At 47.8% G+C, this 15,696-nt stretch overlaps 1 protein-coding gene across 2 annotated transcripts in view; it reads left to right on the forward strand.

Moving 5' to 3' along the window:
* The first annotated feature begins 304 nt into the window (after window positions 1–304).
* The window catches only part of LOC138202400 (serine-rich adhesin for platelets-like), a 16,078-nt gene continuing 686 nt past the window's right edge, over window positions 305–15,696 (forward strand). The window contains exons 1-3 of one of the 2 annotated variants that reach the window (XM_069156336.1): window positions 305–685; window positions 11,229–12,515; window positions 12,846–15,696. The exon at window positions 12,846–15,696 is cut by the window's right edge and continues 26 nt beyond it. In XM_069156336.1, coding sequence (XP_069012437.1) covers window positions 11,261–12,515; window positions 12,846–15,696 — 4,106 coding nt within the window. In that variant the 5' untranslated portion in view covers window positions 305–685; window positions 11,229–11,260. Of the gene's footprint in view, window positions 686–11,228 lie in introns of both variants that reach the window. The other variant, XM_069156335.1, reaches the window with a different exon arrangement.

The raw sequence follows: 15,696 nt of genomic DNA on the forward strand, positions 1-15,696 counted from the left end.
TGGTGTAAAACCTCAGGTTTTTTGATGAAGTTTGTAAAAGAAAACAATAAAACAAACTCAAACTGTGAAGTTCGTCGAGGCCGAGCTGTGTCCGGTTCTTGTTGGTCCGGTTCTTGTTGGTCCGGTTCTTGTTGGTCCGGTTGGACCGCGGACTTCTCGTTTCACAGCTGCAGAGGAAACGGAGTTCACGTGCTCTGTTTACCCAATTTCATCCAATGAGCAGCCTTCCAAAAATAACCGACCAATCAGAGGTCGCGCTGACAGTGCTATAAATGCCCGGTCCTCTCAGCGCTGCTCAGTGAGCCGTTCGCAGGAGCTCTCGTCCGGCGGGAGAAGCACGTCACCCCGCGGCGGGAACACGTATGACCCGCCGTCTGGTTCCGTGGGAGGTGGTCGGACTCAACAGAACCGCTCTTTAACTCGTATGTCTTCTGCCGGATGAATCATATGTTTTGGACTGCAGGAACTTTTGTCTGGTTCCGAAGCGACCGACCTCTGAAGAGAACATCCGCTCCGGTGGAGGATCTCCGTCCTCCAGGTTGAACCTTTACCGGCTGACATCCACCCTCCGGTGGTGGTAACAACAGGACGTTAACCGTTACGACGGTTTTTTGAGGACGCTTTTTTACAACAATTTTTTTTACCGTTGAGAAATGAGTTAAAAGTGGTGAAATGCGGAGACTCGGTGAGTAAGGTTGATCAGGACACTCAGGACGTCCATGTTATTTCTGAACCGTCACGGTAGAAGGACATTTTGGGGGGAACACCTCTGTGACGTCGGTTCCGTTTTCCTCACCAGACAGAGGAGAACCACGAGGTTGTCCTCTGTCTCTGTCCACTCTTTAACCGGGCTGGGCTCGTGTCCGTCCAGAGGCACTGACCGACGGGCACGGTGTCCGCCCACCCCGCGGCCAGACCGCCGCTGTCTGTCTGTCTGTCTCTCTGTCTGTCTGTCTGTCTCTCTGTCTCTGTCTCTCTCTCTCTCTCGGTCTCTCTCTCTGTCTGTCTCTCTCTCGGTCTCTCTCTCTGTCTGTCTGTCTCTCTTTCTGTCTCTGTCTCTCTCTCTCTCGGTCTCTCTCTCTGTCTGTCTGTCTCTCTTTCTGTCTCTGTCTCTCTGTCTCTCTCTCTCTCGGTCTCTCTCTCTCTCTGTCTGTCTGTCTCTGTCTGTCTCTCGGTCTCTCTCTCTGTCTGTCTGTCTCTCTCTCTGTCTGTCTCTCTGTCTGTCTGTCTGTGACCGCCGCGAGCCTCTTTGTTGGTGCACGTGCGGTGAGACGTCATCACCAATGTCTTCACCGGTTACCGGATGAGAGTTGTTTTCCGTGGCTGCCCGGTGCTTGTGTTGGTACGGAGGTAGTAGCTCTGTTCGGGGAGGTTGAACCTGCCGTCACCGTCGGTTTAAACCCGGAAAACAGCCGCTCGTTCGCGGACGTGTGTCCACAAGCCCCCGGTGGTTTGGAGCGGAACTCGTAGAAGAGAACGTTGTTTCAAAACGGATGTTTACTGAAATTAAAGTAACATTTGTTACTTCCGGTGTTTAAATTCGCAAATCTTGTTCCTATAACGCGGTGAATTTGTGGTCCGTGCGTGAAAGGAACCGGGTTTTGGCTCATTAAATAATAACTTCAATGATCTCCTGCAGTCCAGAAGTGAGCGTGACCTTTTATTCTCTTTAATTCATGTGAGGAACTTCCGGTGTTTGATGAATGTTCTCCGGTCACCTCATTAAAACGGTCCTCCGGTAATGAACCGCTCAGGAACAGCTGCATCCTCCGGTGTTCACACACTGATAACTGTGTGTGTCTGTCTGGTACATTAAACATTTATCCGAGAAAACAAATAGATGCATAAAATAGCTTTTCTTATATACTGGACTTAATTTTATATAAACATTCAAAAGTTGATCTTAATTTTCTGTAACATTTAAACTCCCTCTCTGACATTATTATTTAAACCGGTTAGTTTAAAGCAGAATTTTGGAGAAAAGTCTCAACTTTCTTGACTTTTCCTGTCGTGATGTCAACGGGCCTCATGCACCAAATATCTTCTGAAGATTTTTCTCAAATTTGTTCTAAAGAAATGTCCTACGACAGATTCACCACATGTTCTTAAACTCGGGGTTTGTTCCCAGCTGTTCTCGGACTGATGAATCCCTCGGTCCTCCTAATGTGAAAACACCTGGTGCTTTTCCCTAATTAGCATACGTCAACGCCCTGTCAACACTAGACACATGTCCCTACGTGGACATTGGCTGGCCTCCTGACATCACTGATGGTGGATGACCTCACTGATGGAGGATGACCTCACTGATGGTGGATGACCTCACTGATGGTGGATGACCTCACTGATGGTGGATGACCTCACTGATGGAGGATGACCTCACTGATGGTGGATGACCTCACTGATGGAGGATGACCTCACTGATGGTGGATGACCTCACTGATGGAGGATGACCTCACTGATGGAGGATGACCTCACTGATGGTGGATGACCTCACTGATGGTGGATGACCTCACTGATGGAGGATGACCTCACTGATGGTGGATGACCTCACTGATGGTGGATGACCTCACTGATGGAGGATGACCTCACTGATGGTGGATGACCTCACTGATGGAGGATGACCTCACTGATGGAGGATGACCTCACTGATGGTGGATGACCTCACTGATGGAGGATGACCATTATGAAGCCTCCAGTTTAAAGCTTGGTCAGTAGCTGGACGTCACCAGCAGGACCTTGGTCTCGATGTAGTGAGCTCCACATGGTGGCTGGTTGACTGATCCGAACAATGTCCACAAAAGAAGTCGCAGGTTATAAACGAGCACGAAAGCTAATTGCAATGTGCAGCCTGAGTTCTGTTCTCCAGGGAACTTGTGTAATACAACCAGCGCAGGGTTTTCCCAGCTTTAAAGGCAAACCCTGCTGGCACGCTGGAGCTGATGGCTTTTGTTCAGGATGATTGATCGGAGAGTGCAGGTCAATATAAATAGAGATGTGATGGTAAAGCTGCGTTCAGACCAAACGCTAATGTGGTAGATTTCCTTTGAACAGACTGGTCACAGATGAGTCGAAGATCACTTCATCACAATTCTTTCTTGGACATGAATCATGGGAAGAAGTCCACAGCTCGCTGGACTGCAGAGTTCTTCGCCTTCGTACAGGAAAAACACAGCCTTCATACCCTCCTGGTCACATAGAAGTGGGGGTGGGGTGGACATGGAGTTCAGACATATGTTCCTCCAGGGAGAAGGGCAGAGCACAGGCCCGCAGGACGCATGTCCATATATGGACAAGTTGTGTTAGACAGCATACATGTGTTCAAACAGAGGATGTCAGGTCAGAGTTCATCTGTGAATAGTGTGTGTAGGTGTCGGTTGGTGCTATCACCGTGTAGTCCTGCAAGAGATTGGGAATATACACTAAAGTTTTGCTGCTCATAAGCTGCTATCATATGTTGTGCAGGTGATCAAGAGTGGAACTGTGACCGTCCTCATGAAGGACGTGTACTCGGCTGAACAGCTTTGCATATTATTATGATCATGTTACAAAGCTGCTACAGTCATATATGAAAAAGCTATTGTTCAAAGGAACGTGAATGTTTATCATGTGTAGAGGCACCAGTTCATAGTAATATAAACATCGGCCGAAGCTAATGTGAACGTTTACCGTACAGAGGGATGTTTGTCACCCTGTGTGTGTCGCCTTGAAGGGACTTTCACACAGGATGTGTCTACAGTGCATCCAGAAAGTATTCACAGCGCTTCACTTTTTCCACATTGTTATATTACAGCTTTATTCCAAAATGGATTAAATTCATTTTTTCCCTCAAAATTCTACACACAATATCCCATAATGATAAAGTGAAATAAAAAATTTGAAATTTTTGCAAATGTATTAAAAATCAAAAACGAAAAAAAAACTCATGTACATAAGTATTCACAGCCTTTGCCATGACACTCAACATTGAGCTCAGGTGCATCCTGTTTCCACTGATCATCCTTCAGATGTTTCTACAACTTGATTGGAGTCCACCTGGTAAATTCAGTTGATTGGACATGATTTGGAAAGACACACACCGTCTATATAAGGTCCCACAGTTGACATGTCAGAGCACAAACCAAGACATGAAGTCCAAAGAATCATCTGTAGACCTCCGAGACAGGATTGTATGGAGGATCAGATCTGGGGAAAGGTACAGAAACGTTTCTGCAGCATTGAAGGTCCCAATGAGCACAGTGGCCTCCATCATCTGTAAATGGAAGAAGTTTGAACCACCAGGACTCTTCCTGGAGTCGGCCGCCCGGCCAAACTGAGCGATCGGGGGAGAAGGGCCTCAGTCAGGGAGGTGACCAAGAACCCGATGGTCACTCTGACAGAGCTCCAACGTTGCTCTGTGAAGAGAGGAGAACCTTCCAGAAGGACAACCATCTCTGCAGCACTCCACCAAGCAGGCCTGTATGGTAGAGTGGCCAGACAGAAGCCACTCCTCAGTAAAAGGCTCATGACAGCCCACCTGGAGTTTCCCAAAAGGCACCTGAAGGACTGTCAGACCATGAGAAACTAAATTCTCTGGTCTGATGAAACAAAGATTGAACTCTTTGGCCTGAATGCCAAGCGTCATGTCTGGAGGAAACCAGGTACCGCTCATCACCTGACCAACACCATCTCTACAGTGAAGCATGGTGGCGGCAGCATCATGCTGTGGGGATGTTTTTCAGCGGCAGGAACTGGGAGACTAGTCAGGATGGAGGGAAAGATGAATGCAGCAATGTACAGAGACATCCTTGATGAAAACCTTCTCCAGAGCGCTCTGGACCTCAGACTGGGGAGAAGGTTCATCTTCCAACAGGACAACGACCCGAAGCACACAGCCAAGATAACAAAGGAGTGTCTTCGGGACAACTCTGTGAATGTCTTTGAGAGGCCCAGGCAGAGCCCAGACTTGAACCCGATTGAACATCTCTGGAGAGATCTGAAGGTGTCTGAGCACCGACGCTCCCCATCCAACCTGATGGAGCTTGAGAGGTCCTGCAAAGAAGAACGGGAGAAACTGCCCAAGAATAGGAGCCAAGCTTATAGCTTCATACTCAAAAAGACTTGAGGCTGTAAGTTCTGCCAAAGGTGCTTCAACAAAGTATTGAGCAAAGACTGTCAATACTTATGTACATGTTATATTTTTGTTTATTTTTAATAGATTTGCAAAAAATTTAAACTATTTTCACTTTGTCATTATGGGATATTGTGTGTATAAATTTGAGGGGAAAAAAATGAATTTAATCCATTTTGGAATAAATCTGTAACATAACAAAATGTGGAAAAAGTGAAGCGCTGTGAATACTTTCCGGATGCACTATATATATGGTAAAAGCACTTCCTGAAAGGTAGATAAAAAGAGCTGCATGCAGGAGAGAAAACACATTATTTTTTGAGACTTCGACTTCCACTGAAGCAAATAACTCCCGGGGAGTGGGTACATGCAAAGTCAATGCAAAGTTGAAAATACTCAACTTGTGCAGGTAACTTCTGGTGAACATTTGCTTCTAAACACACAGGAACCATTTAGATCAGAAGTCTCACTGAACTGAACCATCTGGGACAAATACACCATGTTGTATGTCTAAAATAATGTCCTAATGTTGGTACTGAAGACTTTGCAGCAAGGTGAGTCGGATGATCACCATCTAAATATTCTAGTTGTTCTTTAAACTTATTGATTAATGGTTTTATAATCATTTTATAATCGTATACAATATTGGTGTTATTTAGTCAAGCAGGTATTTGTGTCAGACAGAATATGTAGCGGTGCCACAGGAATATAATACGCCCCATGTGCCGCATTGATCAAAATTAGCACCAGAGTTACACCTGCTTTAGTCAGCAGTGTTTCCAGTTTGTCTGCAATGTTTTACACACCTGAAACTGGGAGACCAATCCGGTACGAAGAGCGGTGGCGAGCGACGCCTGTTATCGTGGGTGAGAAACGTGTGCGTTTTCAATGAGCAGAGACCAAGTCATCGTGCACCAGCCAGCGAAGGCTGAAGAAAACCCACCTGGTTGGTCGCCTGGCTCGATGCTTTTTACGGTCCTGGACAGCGACCTTCTGCCCCTCAGAAATCAGCCCGGTGGGAACCCGACCCGGTTTCACTGCTCACCTCCATAGAGGAGCGTTGGCAGCGGTTCCCTCCGGCTGGCCGTACACCTTCACCAGGCGCTGAGCCTTTATTCTGCACTGAACGTTCAGCGTTTTTATTCCGGTCACAGAGTTGCGCTCGTCACCAGCTGTCCAATCAGTGAAGGAGGGGCGGGACAAACGTAGTTAGCCACCGACACTGGTCTCTGATTGGTCCGCCCTTCAGAGTGGCTGTGCAGCTGCTAATACGAGCCGAGTTAGCAGACACGTTGTAGGAAACATGAATGTCTCTCCAAAGACCTGTCCAGGCTCTTTGCTTCATTGCCTCGAGTCTTCCTGAAGCATTTTAAGGGTCTCCGTTGCCGTGTCCACGGACCAGCGCTCGTACAAACGTACGTAACTGGAGTGCTGACTTTGATCAAGCGACAAAATTTGTTGCACTTACTCATGAGGGTTCTACCTTCCTTCTGCACGCAGTGGGATCAGTCTCAGACCTTCTTGATCTACCCTAGTGTAGATGATTTGTATGGGTTTGGAATATCTGTTGCTTTCCACACGTGTCTTTGTAGACACTGTCAAAGCTTTGGGGCCAATACTTACTGTCAAGGACCTTACACACCCAGGAAGATTTTTGTTTGTGCAATTAATGCATTTTATTCAACATTAATATAATGCGGCAAAATGCACCTTCGGTTGGGTTTGTCACTGTAATGGGTGGGCACACTATCGGCTAGACTGATTTGTTAGCTTTACCTGCAGAGTTTGTACTGGACCTCATCTTTTATTTTTTTGAAGTAGTTCCACACAGAAACTTTTGACAGCCGTACTCATCTTTGCACGTTCCTCCTTTTTGCACCGTGATATCTAATCTCTCAGTAAAGCTCCAGAGCCTGGTAGCAACATGTTCTTCTCATGGTGAATTACTGCCTCGGTCGCAGGTTTGTTTTGTTCATCATTAAGATTAGATTGAACTGTATTGTCATTGTGCTGTGTGCAGGTACAAAGCCAATGAAATACAGTTAGCATCTATCCAGAAGTGCAAAGACGGTGTTATTTACAGTTAAGTACATAATAAGTAATAGGATGATGTATATCTTTCCATATTTACAGTGATACACAAATATTATGTTCAGGTGAGTATTGACCACATACATGGAGAAAAGAAGTGGATATTTGCATCGTGAAAGGTAGATTGTATTGCAGTAGTAGCAACATATTTACAGTTGGTTGTACACAATGTTACTGATCAGGGAAGATTAAGTTGTTATTAATATTAATTATTATTAATTATATTATTAATGTTTCTTTAAAGTGCTATAATGGTGCAGGATCAACAAAATGACTAGTGCTGCCAGCGTATTGGTTCAGCTATGTAAGAGGTGTTAATCAGGGTCAGGAATGAAGCTCTTCCTGAGCCTGTTGTTGAGAGACAGACTTCAGTATCTCCTGTGGGATGGAAGGAGGGGAAGAGTCCATGGTTGCAGTGGGAAGCCTCGTTGGTTTCTTCCTCCACAGCCCCTGTGATGGATGTTCTCCGTGGTGGTTAATTTAGTGCCAGGCATCCGTTGTGCTGTTTTCGCCTCCTGCTGGAGTGCTTTACGGTCTGCTAGTTGCCATCCCATACTGACACGCAGTTTGAGAACCCTTTCAATGGTACCGTGATAAAAGTCCACCAATATCCTTGGGCAGATGTGAGCTTCCTTCAGGCTCTGCAGAAAGTAGGAGCTGTTGCACCTTTTTGACTAGAATGGAGGAGGCTAAAGACCAGGTCAGGTCAGAGATGTGGGAACCTGAATCTGGAAAGGCGCTCCACTGCAGCACCGTTGACGTAGATGGTGGTGTGTCCATGGCTCATAGCCCACCTGAAGTTCACCATGATCTCTTCCGTCTTCTGGGTGTTTAGTGCCAGGATGTTACCAGAACGGCACTCAGCCAGGTGTTGAACCTCATCCCTATAGGCTGCCTTGTTAAGACCTATCACTGTGGTGTCATCGGAGAACCTTACTAAGGTGTTGGAGTCACAAACAGGAATGCAGTCATGAGTAAACGGGGAGTACTGAAGAGAGGTACCTCAGTGTGGTTGTGGAGTAGGAGAGGTTCTCTATCTCAACAGACTGAGGTCCTGTACAGTCCAGTCACAGAGGGATGTGCTAACACCAAGCTGACTTAGTTTAGAGATCACTGTGTTAAATGCTGACTGAGAATCGAAGAACAGCATTGTAAATGTAAATGGTCTGTACTTGCAGAGCTTTATCACCTTACAGTCACAAAGTGCTTTTACATGTTTTTTCCATTCACCCATACATTCACACACTAATGAGACAGATCACCATGCAAGGTGCTGCCATCAGGAGCACATTCACACACCGACTTAGGGTTCAGTGTCTTGCTCAAGGACACTTAGGCATGTGGACAGGAGGAGCTGGGGATCGAACCACCAACCTTATAGTGTGCAACCCACTCTACCGTCTGTGGCATACGAGTTATGACTGTCCACGTGGGTCAGTGCAGAGGGGAGGGCCGTGGACATGGCGTCCTCTGTTGACCATGTTGGCAAACAGCTTCAGGTCCAGTGTAGCAGGCAGACAGGATTTCAGAAGTGTAAGAAGCAACCTCTCAAAGTATTTGGTGATCATTTAGAGGTGAGTGCGACAGGCCAGAAGTCATCGAGGGCAGTGCATTATTTCGTCACTGGTCTTGAAGCTACTGGGGACAACTGATTGGACCCGGGACACATTAGAAATGTCCCTGAAGACCTCTGCCAGTCTCAAAGCACAAGGCCAGGTTTCCTGTCAGGGCCAGTTGTCTTCACTGCATTCATCTTACTCCGGATGGAGAGTGAGAGGAAGTTTGTTGGGTGGTAGGTCTGCTTTGAGGATCACCGCCTTATTCTCCCTGTCAAAGCGAGTAGAATCGGGGTCAGAGCAGTTCAAGTGCTCTTCCATACTTTGTTGGTTTCCATGTTTGGCCTGACAGCTTCCCCTCTCCCGGTAAACGGCAGCAGCAACAATGCAAGTGAACGAGCGTGGCAGGTAGAATAATAATATTCAGGTCCTCCAGAGCAGTGGGTATCAACAAGGACCGAGTCCATGCACCATGTTTTGTTTCCATAAATCCAGACTGCACCACCCCTGGTTTTACCCTGAAGACAGTGTGCCTGTCTAAATCCACCGTGGTATTTGGGACATCGCTGCTAAGCCATGTTTCTGTTTTAGAACATGAAACTGCAGTCCATGAGCCTTCTCTGTCTGAGGCTCCAGATCTTTAGTTCGTCCAGCTTGTTTGCCAGAGACCGTACGTTGACGAGGAAGATGCCAGGTAGCACTGGCCGGTGTGGATTTAGTTTTTTCTCGCAGACCTCCACGCTTCCCTATCCTCTGTTCACGATCTTGTCGCCAACGCCTGACACTACTGGTCGGGGTGAATTGTCCACCGGTCAGCGTCCTTTCTAGCTCCGGTGGTCGTGTGTCCGAGTTGAATGGATGGTCCAAAACTCAGTTGCAGTCTGTAGTTCATGTCCAGAAGGGTCTGTAAGTGATATTTGCGTAGCCACATAAATAACATTATTATTATTATTATTATTATTATTATTATTATTATACTAAATCTGGTAAGAAACTGAGCCTCGTGATGTAGACCGGTGTGTCAAGGCCATATAATCAAAGACATGTTGTTCCATGGCCAAAGGAGTGTCTCAGGGTTGCCCTGACGACTGATGAGCCACCCTATGTTGAAATAGCTGAATCAAAGCAGTATCATTTCAGTCACAGACTAAAAGGGGCTCGTATTACAGAAGTCTGATGTATGATAGTTCTGTTGTGGTAAATCACTGGATGAAGGGTTTTCTCCTTTGTCAGAACCTGCTGGTCAGATGGTGAGAGAAGTTGTTGGCACTCCACTGTGGTGGTGTTAGAGGCTTCAAAACGTGTCCATTAGTTGTTGAGCCTGTCTGGAAGAGTCATCACTGTCATCTACCTGCTGCCTGGCCATGTAGGTGGTAATCTGGACACCTTGCCACATGCGTCTAGTGTCCTCTGTATCACAGAACTAGTCGGGCATTTGTCCCACACAGGCCCTTTCTGCTTCTCTGATCCCTCGACAGCCGAGGAAAGGTTTGCATCACGTTCCTTTAGCAGCGCGAGAACTTCTGCCGTCATCCATGGTTCTTGGTTGCCACGTGAGGTGAAGTGTGAACAACAGCGGCATCCTCTGTGCATTTGGCTGTGTAGCTCGTCACTGCCTCAGCATACTCCTCAATGTCTGTGGTGGTTGTCATCACAGGAGGCGGCCGTCTTGAATATGTTAATGTGAGTGTGCAGGAAACAGTCCTGTAATGCAGAGGTTGCTCCTTCTGGCCAAACTCTGATGCGTCTTTCTCAGCTCGGATCTGTTGAAGCCGTGTTCTGTCAGCTCGTGTCAACATTACAGATACGTGGTCAGAGTGGCTGGGCGCAATGGAAACAGACACCAGATTGGCTGGCGGTTTACAACAAGGAATTATTTAATTTGGCATGACGCGATGTCATTTCCTCCTGATGTATCGCCGTGTCCGGGGTGTTGTCATGATACCGTGAATACGAACACACAGCAGTCCCTCATCTCCTGGCAGGTTTCTCTTAACATCTCTTAACGTCTTACAGTTTAGTTCAAACCTCATTTATATTCCTCACAAGCAGATTACTGCTGGTGAAGTTTAAAGATAAACGTTCCTGTCCTATCAGAGGGAACGTTGGCGCTCCTCCAGGCTGCATTAGCCCACCTCTATAGTTTCCATTGCAGTTGCACCACCAGTGTGCCGACCCAGTTTCTGTTATGACTGAATCTCAGTATAACTGTATATTACATGTAACTTCCTTCTAGTGGTTATCACATCCTGCATTATTAATTAGTTTCCCCTGTGAGTGCCTGGACTTCAGATGCAGTAGCGTTTTCCCCACATTAGGTTCAGGAGCTCGGCCTCGGCAGGGGGAGTCCAGTGGAGACAACAGCAGAGACGAAGGATCCATGTGACGTTGTGTGTTTGTTAGTGTCTGTATGCTTATGACATATTGAATGTGAAACTAGTCAGCTACTAACTTTCCTTTTATTTGTTTCCCAGACAAGAGAGGTGCTTAACTGAACGATTGCTCCATGCAATGCGATCTGGACGTCCCCCCATCCGAGGAGGGGCGATGCTCCAACACCGCTGCTGCTCTCGTGTCTCCACAGGACACCAGCGTCAGTCCTGCACCAATGATTCACCCTGCAAACGGAACACAAAGCAGCATAATAAGCCCTTCGTATCCGGCAGGGCTCCGAGAGGCTCACAGCCCAGCTCGGTGTCAGCAAGGACATGAACAATATCAACCATTTTTCCAGAGTTTTCCAGGACTCATCCACCAACGTCGGTCACAGACAAGTACAGCATACACTGGATTCCAGCAGCCAGCACCTGGTCGGCCATCTACTTTACAGAGCAGTCACCACCAAAAAAGAAGAAAGGTCAATGCTGACTTAAATCCAGCGGCACATGTTCCTGTACAACCCAGCAGTCGTCATGGAATACCGACTAACGAGGACTCTGCAAGACAATCTGCTTCCAACTGTGGACAACAAAGGGAATCAACCAAGCAGGGTTGCAGTAAACATGACCTGCAAGGGACAAGTCACAACAATAATACTGGACTTGGGCAGAGACCGTATTTAAGTAGCGCCTTTCCAGTCAGCAGCACGTCTACAGCACGTCAGGGAGACAGCCTTGGACAGACATGTCCTTCACAGGACCTGGGTCCTTCTGTGCCTAAAAGCAAACTGCACATATCTAAGCACCCACTGCTTAGTGCCTTACTGAAGGGATATCCTCCTGATCTCAAAGCCCTTAGTAGCACCTCATCTTCTCTGTCAAAGAAAACCTGTGCCAACACTGAATTCACGACTCATGACTCCAGTCATTTTCCAGAGAAAAGACACCGCAGGAGTCAGCAGGAAGAAAGTTTACGAGCTTCTCTAAGCTGCGAGCAGAGTAGAGCGCAAAACCTCGATCACCCTGAAGGAACTCATTCAGTCCCTTCTCAGCAGAAGGTCTCCTGCTCCTCTCTCAGCAAGCAGACATCCACATACAAAGCCATGGTGGTCCAGGAAGCCAGGCTCCCTACAAATGAAGAAATACTGGAGTTGATTGCAGGGAGGGTTGCATATTTTAGGTCAGGTTTCCTTGATAAGGGATGCTCTGATGACAGGTCCTCCGGGCTCCAGTCTGACTGCAACAAGCCAAAGTCCAGTGGTGCCTTTCTCCCCAAACCCTCTGTCAGCCGTGAGGTGAGTGAGCAGTGCACTACTGCGGCCGGGCCAGCACTCCAAGAGGACGGGTCGGAGGGCAGCACAACAAACGCTCGCTTATCTCCAGGTACACCAATGTCTGCTGTAGAAAAGTCCAAACATGTTGCCTTTGATTTGCCTGTACAGAAACACTGGGATGTAACAACGTCTACAAATGGTGAGTGTGAAGATAACACGGTAGTCAGTAGTAGTGATGAAGGTTTCCAGAGTAGGCGGTGTGATAGGTACTTACTGAAGGGAAGAACCACTCTTCATTATTCAGTAACAGCACTGAAGGAGCTGATTGCTAGTCTGCAGAATGTAGATACCATTTCAGAGATGGACAATCTTTCTGAACTCGTACTTCAACAATATTGGAGTGGGGGTGGAGATAACATGGATCTCTTTACATCCACAGAATATGCACAGATCATGCTGGAAGCTGCCGCCCTGTGCACACAGAATGAAGAGGACAGTCCTGCGGTTGTCAGGTCAGCAGTGTCTCCAATGACCTTGGAGAAGCCCCCCAGTCCAACGCTCAGCTGCAGGTCGGCACAAGAGCCCACGTCCCTTTGGTTAAATGCAGACAAGTATTTGGATGACAGGGACCGAGTGTCGGGTGTTTCTTACCCGACTCAGAAGGAGGAAGCAGATTTAAATTCACCCATGGTTAAAATTCAGAATGTCGAATCAGTCTCTACAAACCACCGTGTGAGGGAGGATTCGCTTCATGTGGGTTCACAGGCTCATTTAAGCACAACGCTTCCTGAGAACAAAGTGAGACAGATCACGCCCGCATCGGGAAGCGAGGATGAAAAAACCTTCTCTGTGACACTTTTAAAAGATCCACTATATGAAGACATTTCAGATACTGAAGACATGTCCCAGATGGACACTGAGCACGAGGAACAAAGCTTTTCAGCAGCTTTTAAACACTCACTGTATGAAGATATCAGTGATCAGGACAGTCCTGGGACTCACAGGACTGAGGACATGTCCTCATCTGAACCCATCGTGAGGCAGCGTGGACAGGGTGGGGCCCAGATGAAGAGCACCTCGGATGAGGAAGTGACTCCAAAGACAGAACCAGTGAATCGTTGCTCCTGTCCATGTTTTCTTGAAACCTCGGCTGGTTTTGAACGTGTGTTGTGTCCTAAATGTGACAGTGACAGAATGGTGGGACGGCAGACAAACCACCCGCACTGTCCTTCCTCCGCTTGGAAAGATGAAGACGAGACGGATGATCAGCTGGATGATGACTGGCTGGTCATCCCTTTAGAAATGGCAGACCTTGAATTTGAACCTGCAGATGAAGACCCAGCTGTGGTTCTGCTTGATGATGGAGACGAAGTAAGACATTGCAGCGGTCCAGCTCTCTGTGTGCAACTCCGGCCAGCTCCAAACCCAGTTCCAGCCTCTGCTTTTCCTCAGATGGAGGACTTCGACACACTGGAAAGCTTCAAACAAGCCAAGGCTGGAAGAGGGAAAACTTTTAAGATCGTTTTAGAAATGAGCACAGCTGAAGGAGAACCACAGACACCTGAAAGCAGCACAGATGGCTTCGCTGAGCCCGAGGACGGCAGCGAAACCGACGACAGCTCCGATTACCCAAATGGTCCACAAAACAACAAGATGACGGCGTCCAGCCGGTGTTTCAAGAACCTGTCAGAACCCAGCACAGACACGGATGTCTCTAAGGATGAAGATGATGACACAACTGTGCAAAAATGTCAAAGCATCAGCAGACGAAAGAGTTCAGAAAAGGAAGATATTATAATCCTTGATTCTGACACTGAGGACGACAGTGACCACAACTGCTCAATTAATACAAAAAGAAGAAAGCGATCACGCTCTTCATACTCGGAGTACAGCACAGCTTCTCCACTGAGTCGATCAGAGAGACGTTCCCCTGTGGACAGTCCGTCCCAAAGCAGCACACCTCCATCAGTACCACAGCAACAGTCCAAGTCTCATCGAGCAGGGATTCGTGATTCCTGCCTCGACCACACGGCACCGCTCGATACCCGGGGTGAGTCCAGAGAGACGCTTTCAAATGACAGCAGTGTGATAGTCCTCGACACGTACACCGACTCTGACTGGACCCAAAACTACAATGAGCCAAAGGGAATAAGCCTGTCCTCTTCAAAGTCTGTGGGTAGTGGCCTTGTTCCATGTGTTCAACATAAGAGGGAAGCTGTAACTGTGGACAGAAAACACCAAACTGTTCAAGAAGCGCTCCAAGAACCTGGACGGGGTCCTGGAGACTCCTCTAAGCCGAAGCAGCGGTCCGATCTCAAACATCCGCAGTTTAAAGGGGGGCCGCTGGATGACCTGTCACACAGTACCAACAGTGGACCGCTCCCTGAAGCTAAAGGAGGCTCCGAACATGTCCAACTAAAAACCAACAGGGAACTAAAGACCTCAAAAACAACTGTTGTCCATGAGTCTGATGGTGGTGAGCAAAAACACCTGACCTTGAAGAAGAAGAAGAGGAGAATAATAATCTCCTCAGAGACTGAGGACCGTGACGATGCCTCTGATGATGCACTGAAGAATCTTTGTTCCAGTAGAAGGCCTCAAAAAACCCGCCGGTCTTCTGAGGACACACAGAAGCCGTATGTGGAGAGTGTGGCCGACGGCAGCTCTGCGATTCCTCACTTTTTGGTTCAGACTTCTCAATCTAGTGAACACTTGAAACTTGTAAAAGAATGTCGAGTCCAGAGGCCCGGTGAAGATAAAACGCCAACGACCAGCAAAAAGGCCGCGCAGCATTCACACTTGGACAAACAAGGAAACGGTGTGTCCAAGCCAAAGCCTGCCACTGATACAGGCCATGCAACGGCACCGTCTACCTCTAAGCACAGGTCATCTAGTCCCAGACCACAGTCCAGACCCTCCAAACTGCAGCGCTCGCACTCTAACAGCTGCCCCTCCACAGCCACAGAGGGCCCGTCATCTCCTACAGCCAGGCAGCCGTCAACAAAGAAACGTCTGACCGATGCCTGGAAGGAGGACTTCTACCCCACCAGGAGGGACAGAAAGAGCAGCCTGGACGAGGACTCAAGAACCAAGAGCAACACTGACACACCGAGGGAAGCTAAGACTGGACCCAGGGAAGCTGGGACCAGGACCAGGACCAGTCAAGCCGGGACTGGGACCGGGACCAGTCAACATAAAAAGAAACGCAGACGGCGGCATGTCTCTCAAGAGCCTGATACCCCCCTGATGAAGAAGAGCAAGACTGTTGCCATGCAGCTGTCGAGGGCCAG

The sequence above is a fragment of the Embiotoca jacksoni genome, unplaced genomic scaffold (assembly GCF_022577435.1).
Source record: "Embiotoca jacksoni isolate LCO1_2020_lvr unplaced genomic scaffold, fEmbJac1.0.p SCAF_21, whole genome shotgun sequence".
In the NCBI taxonomy this organism is placed as follows: domain Eukaryota; kingdom Metazoa; phylum Chordata; class Actinopteri; family Embiotocidae; genus Embiotoca; species Embiotoca jacksoni.